Source organism: Myxine glutinosa, chromosome 6, assembly GCF_964187855.1.
Source record: "Myxine glutinosa chromosome 6, kmMyxGlut1.1, whole genome shotgun sequence".
NCBI classification, from domain to species: domain Eukaryota; kingdom Metazoa; phylum Chordata; class Myxini; order Myxiniformes; family Myxinidae; genus Myxine; species Myxine glutinosa.
In genome coordinates, this window is record NC_136266.1 from 137,231,621 (window position 1) to 137,249,998 (window position 18,378).

The following is an 18,378-nucleotide window of genomic DNA, read 5'->3' on the forward strand; positions in this document are numbered from 1 at the left end:
TGCGGTAATGTTGATTTTTTCCGTGCAATCCTGTTATTTGAGGTGTAATTGTTGTTCTGAAGGTGAAGGTAATGTTGCGGTAATGTTGATTTTTTCCGTGCAATCCTGTTATTTGAGGTGTAGTTGTTGTTCTGAAGGTGAAGGTAATGTTGCGGTAATGTTGATTTTTCCCGTGCAATCCTGTTATTTGAGGTGTAGTTGTTGTTCTGAAGGTGAAGGTAATGTTGCGGTAATGTTGATTTTTTCCGTGCAATCCTGTTATTTGAGGTGTAGTTGTTGTTCTGAAGGTGAAGGTAATGTTGCGGTAATGTTGATTTTTTTTCCGTGCAATCTTGTTATTTGAGGTGTAGTTGTTGTTCTGAAGGTGAAGGTAATGTTGCGGTAATGTTGATTTTTTCTGTGCAATCCTGTTATTTGAGGTGTAGTTGTTGTTCTGAAGGTGAAGGTAATGTTGCGGTAATGTTGATTTTTTCCGTGCAATCCTGTTATTTGAGGTGTAGTTGTTGTTCTGAAGGTGAAGGTAATGTTGCGGTAATGTTGATTTTTTTCCGTGCAATCTTGTTATTTGAGGTGTAGTTGTTGTTCTGAAGGTGAAGGTAATGTTGCGGTAATGTTGATTTTTTCTGTGCAATCCTGTTATTTGAGGTGTAGTTGTTGTTCTGAAGGTGAAGGTAATGTTGCGGTAATGTTGATTTTTTCCATGCAATCCTGTTATTTGAGGTGTAGTTGTTGTTCTGAAGGTGAAGGTAATGTTGCGGTAATGTTGATTTTTTCCGTGCAATCCTGTTATTTGAGGTGTAGTTGTTGTTCTGAAGGTGAAGGTAATGTTGCGGTAATGTTGATTTTTTCCGTGCAATCCTGTTATTTGAGGTGTAGTTGTTGTTCTGAAGGTGAAGGTAATGTTGCGGTAATGTTGATTTTTTCTGTGCAATCCTGTTATTTGAGGTGTAGTTGTTGTTCTGAAGGTGAAGGTAATGTTGCGGTAATGTTGATTTTTTCTGTGCAATCCTGTTATTTGAGGTGTAGTTGTTGTTCTGAAGGTGAAGGTAATGTTGCGGTAATGTTGATTTTTTTACGTGCAATCCTGTTATTTGAGGTGTAGTTGTTGTTCTGAAGGTGAAGGTAATGTTGCGGTAATGTTGATTTTTTCCGTGCAATCCTGTTATTTGAGGTGTAGTTGTTGTTCTGAAGGTGGAGGTAATGTTGCGGTAATGTTGATTTTTTTCTGTGCAATCCTGTTATTTGAGGTGTAGTTGTTGTTCTGAAGGTGAAGGTAATGTTGCGGTAATGTTGATTTTTTTCTGTGCAATCCTGTTATTTGAGGTGTAGTTGTTGTTCTGAAGGTGAAGGTATAAATGTTGCGGTAATATTTATTTTTCTGCATCAATCCTGTTATTTGAGGTGTAGTTGTTGTTCTGCAGGTGAAGGTAATACAACAACACAACAACATGCATTTTTAAGGCCATTTTCCCTGCTAGAGCGGGGGTTAGCCTTGCGGTCCCCATGACAATCTTCTCCATTTTGCCCTATTTTCTGCATCTCCCCTTGTTAACCCCTTTGACCGCATTTCTAGAGGTAATGCTGAGGTAATAATTTTTTTTTTGGATCAATGTTGTTATTGGAGGTGTAGTTGTTCTGAAGGTAATATGTACAAGGTAATATATCTTTTTCCAGAGCCATTGTGTTATTGCAGGTGTAGTCTCGTTGTTGTGAAGATATAAATATGTTGTGTGGAAATTCTGTTTGTTGTAAAATGGTGATATTTACTGCTCCAAACAATCGGAGATTTTTCGTGAGGGACATTTTTGGTGATGGGAACAGTTTATTTTCAAGTCTCGTTTTATTATTGGAGGGTGATCAGAAAACTCATGTCCACCTGAGACAAAAAATTGCCCATGTGATAATGTTGTTGTACTTGTGAAGATAATGTTAAGGTTGAAGAGCAGGGCTCTTGCTTGAGACGGACGAAGTGACGGGCAAGACACAAACTCGTCCGAGAAGATGTTTATTGTAAAAACCAACTCGGGAACTCTACCAAAAAGCCCGTTTATCGGGCTGCATATATATCACAACCAGAAAGCACAACCGAAACCGAAAGCCACGCCTCAGGCGAGGCGCGCTTTGGTGGTCACGTGACCGACAGGTGCAAAGGATTATAACCGCACGCGCGGCAAGCTTTGGTGGTCATGTGACCGGCCACCCCGGCGCCGTGGCTTGCCCGCCGGTTACGTTACCCGCTGGAACAAGGAGATTCTGTTGCTGGTCTCGCTTGGGGGACCCATGGGTCGCGACACACGCCCCCCCCCCAGAATGGACTTGATCCAGGAAGGTCAACCTGAGGGGGGCCCGGATGACCCGACCGAACCGACCCCTGGCCAGTCGCGGGGGGGGGGGGGGGGGGTGTCCGGTGTGGTGGCGGGTGGTCGGACGGGGGGTGCAGTGGCCGAGGGGCCGGGCAAGTCCTCGGGGGAGGCTGCCGAGGTTCCTCGCGGGCCTCCCGAGGTTGCAGTTCCCGGGTGCAGTGCCGAGAAGGCTCGAGCGGTGCACGCGAAAAGCGGGTGAGCCAACCAAGGGGCTGGTCAAGGCCTCGGGGGAGGCTGCCGAGGTTCCTCGCGGGCCTCCCGAGGATGCAGGGTCGGAGAAGTAGTTGCAGTTGTCGTTGTAGGTGCGCGAGGGTGACGAAGTGGCCGTGCCGCTAACGTCAGCGCGCGCGAAGGTGACGAAACAGCCGTGCCGCGAACGTCAGTGCGCGCGAAGGTGACGAAGCAGCCGTTCCGCCAACGTCAGTGCGCGCGAAGGTGACGAAGCAGCCGTGCCTTCGGAGGGTCTTGGAATAGGTTCGCCCCTCCGGTCGTAGAGGAGGAGCCGAGCGCGGTGCGCGAACCTCATAGTCATGGCCGTCGTCATTACCGAAACTCCGGCATGTCGAAACCGCGGTCGAAACTGCGCCCGAAGCCGTGCGGGAGAAGCCGGCGTCACCAGCCTAGGTGGCTTCCCTGGCTAGGGCGCGCTTGCCGTGTCCGTTCGCAGCCCCCGAATCCGTTCGGGGGCAGTCGGGGTCACCAGTGAAGAGCAGGGCTCTTGCTTGAGATGGATGAAGTGACGGGTAAGACACAAACTCGTCCGAGAAGATGTTTATTGTAAAAACCAACTCGGGAACTCTACCAAAAAGCCCGTTTATCGGGCTGCATATATATCACAACCAGAAAGCACAACCGAAACCGAAAGCCACGCCTCTCAGGCGAGGCGCGCTTTGGTGGTCACGTGACCGACAGGTGCAAAGGATTATAACCGCACGCGCGGCATGCTTTGGTGGTCACGTGACCGGCCACCCCGGCGCCGTGGCTTGCCTGCCGGTTACGTCACCAGCTGGAGCAAGGAGATTCTGTTGCTGGTCTCGCTTGGGGGACCCATGGGTCGCTACAAGGTAATATTTCTTTTTCCAAGGCAATGTTTACTTTCAAAAAACGAACAGCATTTCTCTGCACAACCTATTGCCAAAACAGGAGGGTTTACACACACCTTAACCACTCAGGTACGATTCTATTTATTGTACAGCACTGTGTATTCTCTTGATAAAATTCTCTCTCACCTGAAATCCACCCCATCTGTTGGTAAAAGCGGAAGTTCCGTGGGTTCAACGAGTAGGCCTAATCTCTAATAGGTGGAAGATGAACGATGGAAATAACTGTGAATTGTAATTGTTGGAATATTGTATTTTGGTTACCTGCAAATAGTTGCTTTATGAGTATTTACTGTAGTCGTTTGCATGTACAATTGTTTGACTTGTGAACGTGCAATGTGTAGAAATTGTTTTGAAATACAATTCCGGGTTTGTAATTAAAATGTGTAAACTGCAATGGAGAAATCTGAGGTGAATACCTCAGACAGATTGACAGATTTCGATGCTTCCGGTCCGGTCTGAAGAGGACGCAGGCGTCACATGCTCGCCGCTTCTTCGACCGGGCCACTGTCTGTGGCTTGCTTTTTTGGTGGTCGTGTGGATTTTTTGGCCATTGAGTCTGCCCTCCGCATAGTCCCGGCTCTGCTCCCTGCTTCGCCTACCCGGCTCCTTCGCCTGCTCGCTGTTTCCTCGGGCATGCTCTCGTGGGTTGTGTCCTTCACAGCGGTGTGGCGGCGGTTTTCCTGCCGTGATCTTCATTTGTAGCGGCGGCGGTTGATTGCCGCTGCATTTCCCGCTTTGCCGTGATCAACCTTGGCCTCGCGATCGTCTCTTTGCTCCTGTCTGCCCTCTGCTTGGTCCCGACTCTGCTCCTGGCTTCACCTACCTGGCTCCTTCGTTTCCTTGGGCCTGCTCCCGTGGGTTGGGACCATTGTTTCACCTCCTCAACCTTGGCCTCGTCTCGTCTCTCCGCTCCTGCCTGGCATGGCTCTGCGGTACTCCGCCGCAAGGCTCCTGCTCAATACCCGCTCCACCCCATCATGCATCTCTGCCATCAAATCTAATGGACTCCTCCGACGACCCAGGTACATTCACCGTGGCTCCGGTCGTAAGTTTGTATATGTACAATCAGGTCACTCCATCCCCGTCTTCTGGTCGGCTCAGCGCACTCCCACTCATCGTCCCAGCGCACCTCGTCACGGCAACGCACAAAATCGCACCTCCTGCCTGCGAACCCTGGCTAAATCACCTGAATTCATCCCTGCTGTTCAAAACAACATCAAGCTCACCCTGTTCAACACCCGGTCCCTCAACAACAAAAGCCTCATCCTGAAGGAATACATCCTGGATAACAAACTGGACTTTCTCTGTCTCACCGAAACCTGGCAACAACCTCTGGACTACTACACACTCAACCTCACCACACCCAATGGATATTCCTACATCAATAAACCACGCTCGGAGGGCCGAGGTGGTGGAATTGCCGTTATCCACCGTCAAGACATCAGGACCAGCCTCATCCCCATCGCCTCATCCTCATCCTTTGAACACCTGGCTTTTAAACTCTCTGGTCGCACGCAGTCAGTCATGGCTGTCGTCTACCGCCCTCCCAAACCACACCCATTATTCCTGTCTGACTTCTCCTACTTTCTGACCCAGCTATGTTCCCTCTCCCCCTCAATCCTCCTCCTTGGTGATTTCAATATCCACATGGACTCCACTGACTCCACAATAACCACTGACTTCACTGATTTACTCACCTGCTTTAACCTCACTCAACATGTCAACTTTCCTACGCATATCCGTGGTCACATTTTGGACCTTGTCTGCTCCACTGGATTAATTTTGCACCATCTCTCTGGCTCCGACCTCACCCTCTCTGACCACTTAGCCATCACTATGACCATCAACATCCCCACCCCAACACCAAGACATTATCGCACTATCAACTTCCGTAAGCTAAACGCTCTTTCACCTACCTCATTCTCATCCACCCTCTCTGAAAAAATGTCCACTTCTCCCTTCGTTGACCTCCACACCCCTTCCGACCTCACTGACTACTACAACCACACTCTCTCCTCCTGCCTTGACCAGCTTGCGCCTGTAAAAACCAAAACAGTTTCTTTCACCCATTCTGCTCCCTGGTTTACCCCTGAACTCCGCCTGATGAAAACTCGTGCTCGCCAACTTGAAAGACTCCGCAATAAAACAGGTCTCACAGTTCACTCCCAAGCCTACAAGGACCACCTACAACACTACAAAGATGCCCTCTCCCACGCCCGCTCCGCCTACTACTCTCAAATTATCCACTCTGGCTCCGGAAACCCAAAAGCACTCTTCTCGACAATAAACAAACTCCTCCGCCCCCTGGACACCACCACCCAGTCATTCACAGTAGACAACTGCATCTCCTTCCTTTCTTTCTTCCAACGCAAAATTGACAACATCTACAACAGCTTGACCACCGCCGCACCCGCTCCCCCTCCAACCACCTGCCCCCCCTTATCCTGCCTTCCCCTGTCTCAATTCTCCCCGGTCTCCCCTACTGACCTCTCTGAACTCCTCATAGGAATGAAAACTGCCACCTGCACTCTTGACCCCATCCCCTCCAGCTTTGTCAAGGCCTCCCTCCCTGCTCTCTCTCCACTTATCATTGCAACAATAAACTCCTCCCTGTCTACAGGCATTGTCCCACCATCCCTCAAAATTGCTGCTGTTACCCCCATTCTGAAAAAACCTGGACTCAACCCTGACACCCTAAATAACTTCAGACCCATCTCCAACCTACCCTTTCTGTCAAAAGTTTTGGAACGCACTGTAGCCGCTCAACTCAAACATCACCTCTCTGCCAATAACCTGTATGAAACATTCCAATCCGGATTCCGCTCCAACCACAGTACTGAAACTGCGCTCCTCAAAATCACCAACGACCTTCTCCTCTCCTCTGACGCTGGCAACCTCAACATTCTCGTCCTCCTCGACCTCAGCGCTGCCTTTGACACCATCGATCACACCATCCTCCTCACCCGACTTGAATCCACCTTTAACGTTACCGGCACTGCCCTCTCTTGGATTAAATCATACCTCTCTGACAGATGCCAGTTCATCTCCATCAATAACTGCAAATCCCCCACTGCTCCCCTCCCCCAAGGTGTCCCCCAAGGTTCAGTTCTTGGCCCCCTCCTCTTCATCCTTTACCTGTCCCCCCTCGGTCACTTAATCCGCCGTCATGGTCTCCAATTCCACTGCTTCGCCGATGACATCCAGCTTTTCATCTCCACCAAGTCCGTCTCCACCGACACCCACTCTATCCTGACAAACTGCATCTCTGAAATAATATCCTGGCTTCAAATCAACTTCCTCAAACTTAACTGTGATAAATCTGAAATAATCATCATTGGCCCAAAAACGCTCACAAAATCCACCCATAACTTTGCCCTCAACATCGACGGTATCCCAGTATCCACCTCCCCTCTCATCCGGAATCTTGGCGTCATCTTTGACCAAACCCTCTCCTTCGACAAATACACTAAACAGATCACAAAGACAGCCTTCTTTCACCTGAAAAACATCGCCCGTCTCCGCTCATCCCTCTCCTCCACGGCTGCAGAAACCCTCATCCACGCCTTCATCACCTCCCGTCTGGACTATTGCAATAGCCTCCTCTATGGTTCACCCTCAACAATCACCAATAAACTCCAATACATTCAGAACTCCGCTGCCCGTCTACTCATCCATTCCCAGACCCGTGACCACATCACCCCCGTCCTTTACAAGCTTCACTGGCTCCCCATCCCCCAGAGAATCCAGTACAAAATCCTCCTCTTGACCTACAAAGCCCTCCATAACCTGGCCCCATCCTACCGGGCTGACCTCCTCTCCAGACACACTCCCACCCGCAACCTCCGCTCTGCTGGTACCAACCTCCTGACCCCCCCCCATCCGGACCAAATTCAGATCCTGGGGGGACAGGGCCTTCTCCATCGCTGCTCCCACCCTCTGGAACTCACTACCTCACACCATCAGAGACTCCTCCTCACTCACCACATTCAAAACATCACTAAAGACCCACCTGTTCAGCACTGCATTCAACATTCAACCCACAGCATTTAACCCCTGACTATCACTTCTCCTTCTCCCTCCTTTTGCTTTAAATATTTCCCTATTGATTCTTGTCTTTTTGCAATTGTTGTTTTCATGTTTTGTTATGCATTATGTTTTGCACTCTGTCAAAGCGCCTTTGGGCTTCATGAAAAGCGCTATACAAAATAAATGAATTATTATTATTATTAATACCTCAGCTTAGGGAACCGTGCACATAATGTGTTGGCTACTGCAAAAACACTTCGGTATTATGCATGACGTGTTAATATTTTGTAACTATGTTCCGTTTCCGTGGTGGGCGGAGTCAGCTGCTCGGTGATGGGCCGCGTGTTTGGTATGTTTGTCCGTCGTGTTGTTTGATTAAACTCATACGTTTATTAATGACTTCTCGAACTTTTAACATTATGTCGATTAATTATATGGCAATTTTGTTTTGTGTGTGTGTGTGTGTGTGTGTGTGTGTGTGTGTGTGTGTGTGTGTGTGTGTGTGTGTGTGTGTGTGTGTGTGTGTGTGTGTGTGTTTTGACTGTGTGTGTATTTTGAGTGTGTGTGTGTTTTGACTGTGTGTGTGTTTTGACTGTGTGTGTGTTTTGAGTGTGTGTGTGTTTTGAGTGTGTGTGTGTGTGTGTTTTGAGTGTGTGTGTGTGTGTGTTTTGAGTGTGTGTGTGTGTTTTGAGTGTGTGTGTGTGTGTGTTTTGAGTGTGTGTGTGTGTTTTGAGTGTATGTGTATGTGTTTTGAGTGTGTGTGTGTGTGTGTGTGTGTGTGTGTGTATGTGTGTGTGTGTGTGTGTGTGTGTGTGTGTGTGTGTGTGTGTGTGTGTGTGTGTGTGTGTGTGTGTGTGTGTGTGTGTGTGTGTGTGTGTGTGTGTGTGTGTAGCTGTGTGTGTGCCTGGTCGCCATCATTTTGACATGAACAAGGACGTGCTTTTATCTCTCGTTTATTAATTATTGCGATGTAATTTTGAGTTGTTACTTTATCCTATTCAGATAATATTCCTGAACGACCCTTTTCTTATAGAGGATCTTTGACAATAGCTGTGGTAGTTATTTATTAATCTGATGAAGTTCGTGTTTTGTGTTTGATGCTGTTGAGGCTTCCAATAAGCTATCTAGATTAGTGGATATAATCCTGTTGCGTTCCGCCTGTCACAAGGGAATGGAGTGCAAAAGGGTAAATCCCCAAAGTGTTTCTATGCCTCTTAACTGGGTATGCAAATTATTGTTACTCGTGAGATACCCGTGCTACGCACGAGTGGGAGGCCAGAAGCAAACAGGCAATGCAGATATGGCGAATGCTGAAACATGAAACCAATAAATTCCACATTCCTGTAGCACCCTCGGTCGCACGTCAGACATGGACAGCAAGTTTGTGAAGGACTTCCATGAAGAACGTACTCGTTCGCAAACAAATGGGTACGTTCACGTATAGAAACATCGATCATGGGTCCGTGGCGAATCTGCATATGGCGATCTGCAAAGTTCACGTTTAGAAAGTAGAAACCATCACGGCATGTCGTCATTTACTTGAACTCGATATCTCTTTTTTTGTTCCAAACAACATAACTCCAATCACATATTAATCAGAAAATAAACTTTTAACAACATTGTTAATGTTTCCTTCATTGTAAAAACTACCAAGTCAACAGTTAAAAGGATTGTGAGCCGATAGGTGTTATGGCCTTGGCAAGATCGATGGAGACAGCGATCTGTTAGCGTATACACTGCCCAAATAGGTATGTGGAATTCTCTCATGTAGAGATTAGGTGCAGTTGGTCCGATTGGTGCAGCCGATCGGTGCAGCGATCGGTGCAGCCATTTGTGTGGCACCCGGGAAGATAACGTTATGCGGGAGTCCAAACCTGAAAATGCTGGAGGCCAAAGCTGAAATTGGAAAAACAATATACCCTATTTTACTCCAGGAGATCCCAGGATTACCCACCCAAAATATCGTTGCGATCGGTTCAGCCGGTTTTACGGTACCTTCAAACGGACAGAGACAGACAGACAGACGGACAGACATTTGGTCAATTATAGTAAGATTATTATTATTATTATTATTATTATTCGTAGTTGTAGTAGTAGTAGTACAAGTATATAATCCCTCATCGGGCGACTTGCCAGCTCAACTGTTGGGGGACGATGACCACTCCATGCTGATGATGGCCAGTTAACCAGAAAGTCGTCCATGGATTGAGTCCCTTCCCATGGTGTGGGTTGTAATTGACAAAAACGGGCTTCTAATGCCCATGTCGACTTATTGATACTGCTGTAAGCAGATTGCAACCTGAGCCAGAAAGTTCCATTTTGACTTTAATATAATTATATAATTACCACACACAGTTGCTTTTGAATGTCTGGCGATGATTTTACCCAAGCAAGAAAAGGAGAGTTAATGTCAGGTCAAGAAGCGAGTTTAAAAAAAAGTTTTTCACTTACTGTATACCTAAACACATATTACATGAAAAAAGCCACATAACAACAGAAAATTACATTTCTACAAGATCTAATCTAACTTTTCATTTTTCTCACATATCTTCCTGATTTTGGACCCAGCTGCTGAAGGCCTATACTGTCATCCACTGTGTTCAGACGACGGCTGCTGGGGTCCAGGACCAAGCCAGTGTGTTGCTTGTCGTTACTTTCGTCGTGGCCGGACATGTGTCAACTCCTGCTATATCACTGATGGGTATGCTTCAATTTTTTACTGCTTCTTTAAACCCTCCAATTTGAAGGTCTGATAAGAGATGGAGCTTTTAAAGGGACAGTTGTAGACACTAACAGTTGCAGCGAAAAGTTATTTCATACTGATCGGATCAAGTGTTCTACTTGTTAAATTATGACGTCATAAGGAACATCATCATTGACATATCTTATTCCCCATGGGGAGTACTTAATAATGAGCCATGTTTCATTTTTTTTTTCCATTGAATGGTTTCGTAGATTGTAGAGGTGTAACGTTTTAGCAAGATGGCGTCCATACCACGTGACGTATGACATCATAATGAATGAATGATCGTTTTAAGGCCATTTTTCCCCGCTAGAGGGGGGTTAGCCTTGCGGGCCCCACGACAATCATGGTTCCCTGTTTGAGGCAATGTTTTTATGGCCGGATGCCCTTCCTGACGCCAACCCTTAGTCGCCTCTTACGATGCGCAAGGATACGGTGTACCTATTCTAAACCGGGGTACACACCGCGCCTATGACATCATAATTGTGAATTAAAAAAAAAACATTATACAGGCGAATGCGCTCCTATGGTAAAATTTCGTGTCAATCGGACCAACTGTTGCCGAGAAAATGAATTTTAAAAATGCAGACACGTGCGTACGTATGCCATACACACATAAACAACCAATCGTGGAACTCCGCTTTTCGCTTCATGAGCGCAGGGTAAAAACTGCTATTTTGATGCAGTGCTGGTAGAGGAGGCACTATGTATTTCATTACGAGATCTTTTATAATAGGGAAGTAAGCCAACTGTGTTGTCTTTATTACTCCCACCAGGGAGTAATGCATTCGATCGTGTCCGTCCGTGTGTGTGTGCACGTATGTGTGTTCGTGTGTTTGTGAACAAGATATCTGGAAAAGTTCTGAATGGATTTGGATGAAAGTTGGTGGGATGATTGCTCTTGGGATAAGGAAGAATTGATTAGTTGGGTTTAGCTCAGGATATTATTCAGGATCCAGGAATTGTTTGGGGGATTTTTGGGGGATTTGTTTTTCTGTTTTACTGCATTAAAGCTTTTATTCTTATTCTTAAATGATGTTTTTCTCCTCTAATTCCGAGATATATCAAAATTAATTCTCTAACAGTTCGGGCCTACTTTATTTTTCATTTCTTGTTTTGGGGAGAGGGGATGTTAAACAAAACATATTATTCCAACTTGACCCATGGCGGGAGTATGCGCTCTACTGAGTGGCGTTCTAGTTCGGGTTGTGGAGATTACTTATCTCATGGTATATCTCGAAAAGAGTAGGCCATCGTGTGCCAGAGGTTAGAGGATTAAGTTTATTGCAAGAAAGAGATTGGTTATTGTACAATAAGCCCTCACTTAACATCATCACGCTTGGCATCGTTTGTTTTTTTTTGTATACTGAATCGAGGCTCGTGAAAGAGCTAACATTTATTTCACAAACAAATCAAACAGACAAACAAAATATATAAAAAGAGGGAGCGGAAGACAAGATGGGGAGAGAAGGGGAAGCACACAAACATAACATTTGAGAGCAGGGAGAAGTGTGGGAGGGAGAGGGCTTGGGGGGAGGAGGCGTGGGAAGGGGGGGGGGGGGAGGAGGCGTGGGAAGGGGGGGGGGGAGGAGGCGTGGGAAGGGGGGGGGGGAGGTATAAAGCACTCGTTATTAAGTCGCTGATCTATTAGAGAACATACTTGTTTGAAGTCATTCACCTTTCCCTTATTAAGTCGTTTTAGATCTAATTTAGTACCAAACTAATGGTTTTCGTTTTAGTAAAGCTGCACTATAAACCATAACCCTCTCCACCCCACACCCTACCCCCACATTATTCACCTCTCTCTACTGTTCCTTTTGTCCTGTTGCATCCTGATCTGTTCAGTGTACCCGCTCTTCCATGAGGCTTGACTCTGCATACCAAAAAACCACGTCACAGTGATTATTTTAGCACTGATGTTGGCCTAATTTTGAGATGAAAGCAGTAGTCTTAGTCTTCTTCTGCTATGCCTTCTTCTTCATTTTCCTCCCTTTATAAGGGGTAAGGTCCAACAGTACCAAGCTTCTGCCCTGCCTTGCCCACTATACTCCTCGACTTCCCCCTGTCCTCAGACAACTCACTCCACTCTCTAAACCACCCCATCTCGTTGATATCACTCCTCAAACAATCTTCCCATCATCTTCCCAACACTCTACCTCACTCTTTCCCTCCTACCTTGTTCCCTAAACCTATCTGCTCTCTTTGCCAGTCTCTCCTACATCCACACCAAGTTTCTTGCCCACTTCAGCCAGCTTTTTACCAATCTCCTCATTAAACTAACCTTCACACAAATCTCCTTCCCTCAGTTCATCCATCCTCCTTTTACCCACCATCTTCACTCCCACAATTCTTCTGATCCAGCTGTCCTCATGGATCTGCAACCTCTGTTGTTGTCTCTCCATCAGTGTCGCAGTTTCAAAACCATAAAGATAGGCTGGCATCCCAAAACTTTCCCTTTCAATTTCCTAGATATTTTTCTGTCTGCCATTACTCCCTCCACCCTCATCCATGCATTTACACCCACCTGGATCCTCTTCCACACCTCCACGTCTGACTTGCCATCACCAGTCGCTGTACTCAAACCTATTTCCCTGTCTGATCTCCTTCCCCTCTAACCTGATATTCATTAATTATCTCTGCTTCCCAATCCACATCACCTCAGTCTTCTCCATACTCATCCCCAGTCCATGCTTCCCGAATGCCTCTTTCCATTCCCCCAGTACTTTCGCATTCCCCGCATACACTCCGCCACAACAGCCACTCCTGTTTACCAGTTTCATCCCCATGATAAACACGAGTGGGCTGAGAGTGCTTCCTTGCCTCAAACTGAACTCCTCCGACATCCCCGGAACAAGCAAAACTCTTCCCTTTGTTCTCTTGTACATCCCTTACACTAACCTAACTTCAGCTTCCAGCACTCCGATCCATCAAAGTGTCACTTTCACCATCTCTCAGGATAGTGTTGTAAGCCTTCTCTTCTCCAGGTCCACAAATCTCAATACTATTTCACCCTGCACTTCCAACCTCGTCACCACCAGCTGCCTCAGTGTGAACATCCCATCTGTCATCCCCTGCCTACCCTTTCTAAACCCTGGTTGCTCTTTGCCAATCTCCATCAACACACTGTTCCTTATCCTACCATCTAGAATCCTCTACAGTCATGACATGCTTGGTAGCATAATGAATGCCTCTCTACTTCCCTGGATCTTGAACATTGCCCTCCCTCTTTCACAATCCTCAGGAATTGAACGCGCTCTCATACAGACATTCAACAGCCTCTATGTCCAAGTGACCTACTTCCCCTGCAGCAACTAGCTTCTGTGTATGCACCTCTTCAATACCTGCATTCTTCTCTTCTTCATCCTCTTTAGCTCCACTTTGCCCTCTACATAACACAAAAGCTCCAGCTCGCCGTTTCTTCCTCCCCAGTTTCACAGCTCCTTGAAATAACCTTCCCATACCTTCAATACTGCCCCCCTCTCTGTCACCAGCCTACCACCACCATCCGTAATTGCACTTCTCTTAATGTCCTAACTATTCTCATCCCTGACACGAGCCAATTTATAGATCATTTTCTTCCCACCATCCTCTTCCAATTTGTTGCACACCTCCTCTCCCATATCATTCCTTGTCTTATCCATCACTCTCATTGCTGCCCCACACAGGTGCAGCAACCCTGCATCCTGTTGTTCCCTCTACCTCGATCCTCTTCCAAATCTCATCCTTCTTGCCAACTACTTCCTCCTATCCACCATACCTGATTTTGTCCCAAATGGACGATTTTTTTTTTTCTTTCTTCTTTTGTATACTGAATCGAGGCTCGTGAAAGAGCTAACATTTACTTCACAAACAAATCAACCAGACAAACAAAATATACAAAAAGAGGGAGCGGAAGACAAGATGGAGAGAGAAGGGGAAGCACACAACCACAACATTTGAGAGCAGGGAGAAGTGTGGGAGGGAGAGGGCTTGGGGGCAGGAGGCGTGGGAAGGGGGGGGGGGGGGGTGGGAGAAGTATAAAACACAAGGGGACCGAAATTAGCGGGGTTAGAAAAGATCAAGGTTTTGGATGGGGGAGGATAAGAGATGGTGGTGAACAGCTGTTTTAAAGACCTGGAGGGTGGAGTGGGATTGAAGAGAGTGAGGGAGTTTGTTCCAGAGGCGGGAGAAAAGAGGAATGAAGGAGTGAAGGTGAGCAGAAAGTCTTGATTTTGGCAGTTTAACCATAAGAGGCTTGCAGGCAGATCTTGTGCGACCTGTAGGAATATTTGGGGGACAGAGCCCAGAGAGGGCTGGGGGGGCAAGGCCAGAGAGGAGTCGGTAGAAGACGGAAAGACCACCAACCTGCCTGCGGTGAGTGAGTGAAAGGCCCTTGGAGTTAGCTTCATCGCGGGAGATTCCAATGATTCTGAACGCTTTGGTTTCAACAGCGTGAAGACGGGCTAGGTGTGAGGCAGGAGCACCAGACCAGAGGGGAGAGCAGTATTCCATAGAGCTGCGGTTGAAAGCCTTGTATGTGGTGAGGAGCTCAGGTGTGCCAAGGAAGGACTTCGCATGACGGAGGATGCCCAGTCGGCGACTGGCTTTGGAGGCCAGATTTGAAATGTGGTTTTCCCAGGAAAGATCATGGCAAATAGTGAGACCCAAAAGCTTGAGTGACAGAACTTCTTGGAGAGGATTATTCAGAAAGTGGATGGGAGGGTTTTCCAGTCGGTCTTTTCGGAGAGACATCGTAAGAGTGTGAGATTTATCAGGATTGAAAGACATGTTCCATTTGTTTGCCCAGTCTGTGATTTTGTCCAGGTCTGCAGAGAGTGAGGAGGCTGCAGACTGCCGATCTGAGGGATGAGGAATGGAGCGACAGAGAGTAGAGTCGTCAGCAAAGAGATAGAGAGGATTTTCAAGAGAGTCAGAGAGATCATTGATGAAGACCAGAAAAAGCACAGGGCCCAGAACACTACCTTGGGGAACTCCAGCCTGAACAGGTAGAGGAGATGAGAGAAACCCATTCAGGGCCACACGATGTACCCTTTCTTGATGTTCTTACACACAAAACTTCTGCAATTCCCTTAATCGCCTCTCGATGTTTCCTCCACTCCTCCTCCAAACCTTTGACTTCTTTGCTAAGTTGCTTATACCTGGCCCTTGTCTTCTCCTTTTAATCCATGAGGGTGTTGTCCCTGCACTTTCCCCACCTAATCATCTTCTGACCCCTGCTCTTAACTTCCCCCCTTTTCTTTATGCGTATAACAAACACCACAGGCTTGTGCTGGGTGTTAACATGCTTTCTTGCCACTCCTTGCGATCCTTGACCCTCCACAACTGTTGCTTCCTCACTTCCAACAAATCCAGTTCCATTCTATGCTGTCCTCTCCTAAAAGTAATTTTGTGACTGTCCAGCTTCTGAAAGATCTTACCAGCTATGGCTGGATCGAACCCCTTGCCACAAGCTCTTGACCCTCTCTATTCCTCATTCCCCAACCAAATTCACCAATGCATTCCTCTTCACCCGGTTCCGCTACTCCCACATGTTCGTTGAAGTCCACTGCAATCCAGAGCATCACCTCCAGCTCAACCATTCCCGTCATCACCCATTCCCATCAGTACATGGTAGAAAAAAACAGAAGAGGGGAGGGAGAGAATGGAATAAGAAAGGGAGAGGTAAATATGGATGAATAGAAAGAGCAAGGGATGAGTATCCAAATGTGATAGAAGATAGACTAACAATGAAAGTAGCAATGCAATATTACTAAAGACAATGGGGAATGAGGTACTAGTATTTCCCATGAAGGCTCGTGTTGAGTTGCATCCACAGACAGGTAGTAAAATCGATGAACGCTTGATTTCAAAACCTGAACTATTATTGACAGAACGTTGATCGAAGTATGCTCACCACTGTGGGAAGCAGTGAGAAGCTGAAGTTTTGGACATTAACAGTTTCGCAGGAGCAAAAAAAGCAACCGACCGTTGCTCTTTTGATCCGCCAAAGGGATAACACCTGAAACAATAGCTTCATACAGTGGTGAGCACACCTCGATCAACATTCTGTTAATTTCTTCTATGAATAAATATTTCTGCTTGTGAACCGACGAGCTTTTTATGCCTCCGCCCCCGAAGGTGGCTGGAGGCTTTATGTTTTCGGGTTGTCCGTACGTCCGTACGTACAGTCGTACATCCGTCTGTACATGAGTCCGTCCGTGCATCCGTCCGTATGGGATAAACCTCGTTTTTCTCAGCAACGACATGTCCGATTGAGGTGAAACTTTGAGGGAAGGATCGACACCCATGTATAATGTTTTTATGATAATTATTGTGATGTCATAGGGCACATGGTATGGCAGCAATCTTTGATTAAACGCATATGATTAAAAAATTATTTCTCAGAAACCGCTGAATGGAAAAATTTGAAACTTGGCACATTGTTAGGTACTCCCAATGGGCAACAAAAGCATGATGATGATGACGACATCATCAGTGAAGTGGTATACCAGCCACAAATGTTTTCATCGAATGCCTTATCTTAAAAATCTGAAATTGCATGCACATAATCAATGACCCATTTGTATTGAAATATAAAATTTATGAAATCATAGGTCACATTGGTTTGGCAGCCATATTGGATTGCAGGAAAATATTGAATAATTATATCTCTGAAACCTCTTACCCTCTAAATGTGAAGTTTTACAAATTTAATCTAACACCATTGTTGCATATAGTTTGAAAATGATGACGTAGGTCACGTGTTTTGGCAGCCATCTTGGATAAAAAAATGAACCTTATCCGATCAACACGAAACTTCACAAACGTGATCCCCTACCCATACATATGCAGAGTGTACATTTTTGATGTCATATGCTACGTGGTTTGGCAGTCATATTAGCTTGAAAGTCAATATTTAAAAAAAATCCCTTCTCCAAAAACGCTTCAACGATCGATGTGAAACCTGTCCTGTGGTAAAAATGTGACACTTCAAAACAGTTGAAGGGATTTAAGTAAAACTTGTTCATTTTTAGGACAGTAAACGAGGGCATCTACCCATTGTCATGGGTGGGGACTACGTGGAGGCATATTGGCAACACAATCGCATTGCTCTAGTTTAGCTTGGAATGTGTATGTGTCTGTTAATGCGATTGCAAACTCTAATGGTAGGCACTAACAGCTGTCTTTCAATGATAATAACTCAGCTTGCCATTGGGAGTGCAGACAGATCATGTTCCAAGAAGAGCCAATAACCTTTAAGTGATGAATTGCAATTTATTTCTCCTTGGTGAAAGATAAATTTGAACATCTCGGAAAAGAGAACACAATGTACATCAGACCTTTTACTCCGGAATATAAATTTGCCTCACCTTCTCAGAACTGGCATGAAATATTCCTTGCTCCATTGAGAATGGTGACATTAAAAAGAAAGTATAAACAGGCATGGCAGTCTTTGATGCAACTAGATGCAAAGGAAATGCATTCATGTCAGGACCCATTGTGTCCAGGCAAGAAGCTGTGCACAGCTCACTCCATCTCTTCCAAGCAGAAGTGATTCTGGACATATGGCATGTGGTTCCATCTTCCTGGAATAAATGCGTTCCCTTACTGCCAAAGGTCTTGCTGGTATAGTGGTAAGAGCATTTCTAGGATAACAGCAAGGGATTTCTCTAAAGGAAGGTGATTAACTCTACCTTTCGTACCAAACTGCCCCTCTAGTCACATCCAGTATAAGCATATTGTTACATATTTAGGTGAATGTATGTAAATTACCATTCAGGTTGCTTATCCGTGTGTATTATATTAAGGGTTGTTGTGATGGGAGGGTCAGGAGCCCTTCGGAACCAGTGGCCGGAAACGGAAGAAAAAAAGACACGAGGAGAAAAAAGAACGGCTTCTTCTTCCTCGCCCCGCGACGACGAGAAGGTGGAATCGACCTTACGCTGCGCGGAAAACGCGCCGTTGCGAAACGTCTGGCGAGAGGAGTTACCTGGGCGGTAAATACCTTTTGACACGTCCAGTCACCGTGAGTTCGTGCACGAAACCAAGCGTCCGGGACAGTTTGCCCCGTCTACAAAGACGCGTACGGGTCCGCACGTTGGGCCTCGCTCGCGTCGGAAGCCGCGCTGGGTTTTGCCCCGTCTACAAAGACGCGTACGGGTCC

At 46.4% G+C, this 18,378-nt stretch overlaps 1 protein-coding gene across 1 annotated transcript in view; it reads left to right on the forward strand.

Moving 5' to 3' along the window:
* LOC137430349 (receptor tyrosine-protein kinase erbB-4-like) overlaps nucleotides 1-18,378 on the forward strand; it is a 724,268-nt gene that overhangs the window by 490,417 nt on the left and 215,473 nt on the right. The window contains exon 13 of the mRNA XM_068121152.2: nucleotides 10,061-10,193. Within this exon, the coding sequence (XP_067977253.2) occupies nucleotides 10,061-10,193 (133 nt within the window). The remainder of the gene's footprint in view (nucleotides 1-10,060; nucleotides 10,194-18,378) is intronic.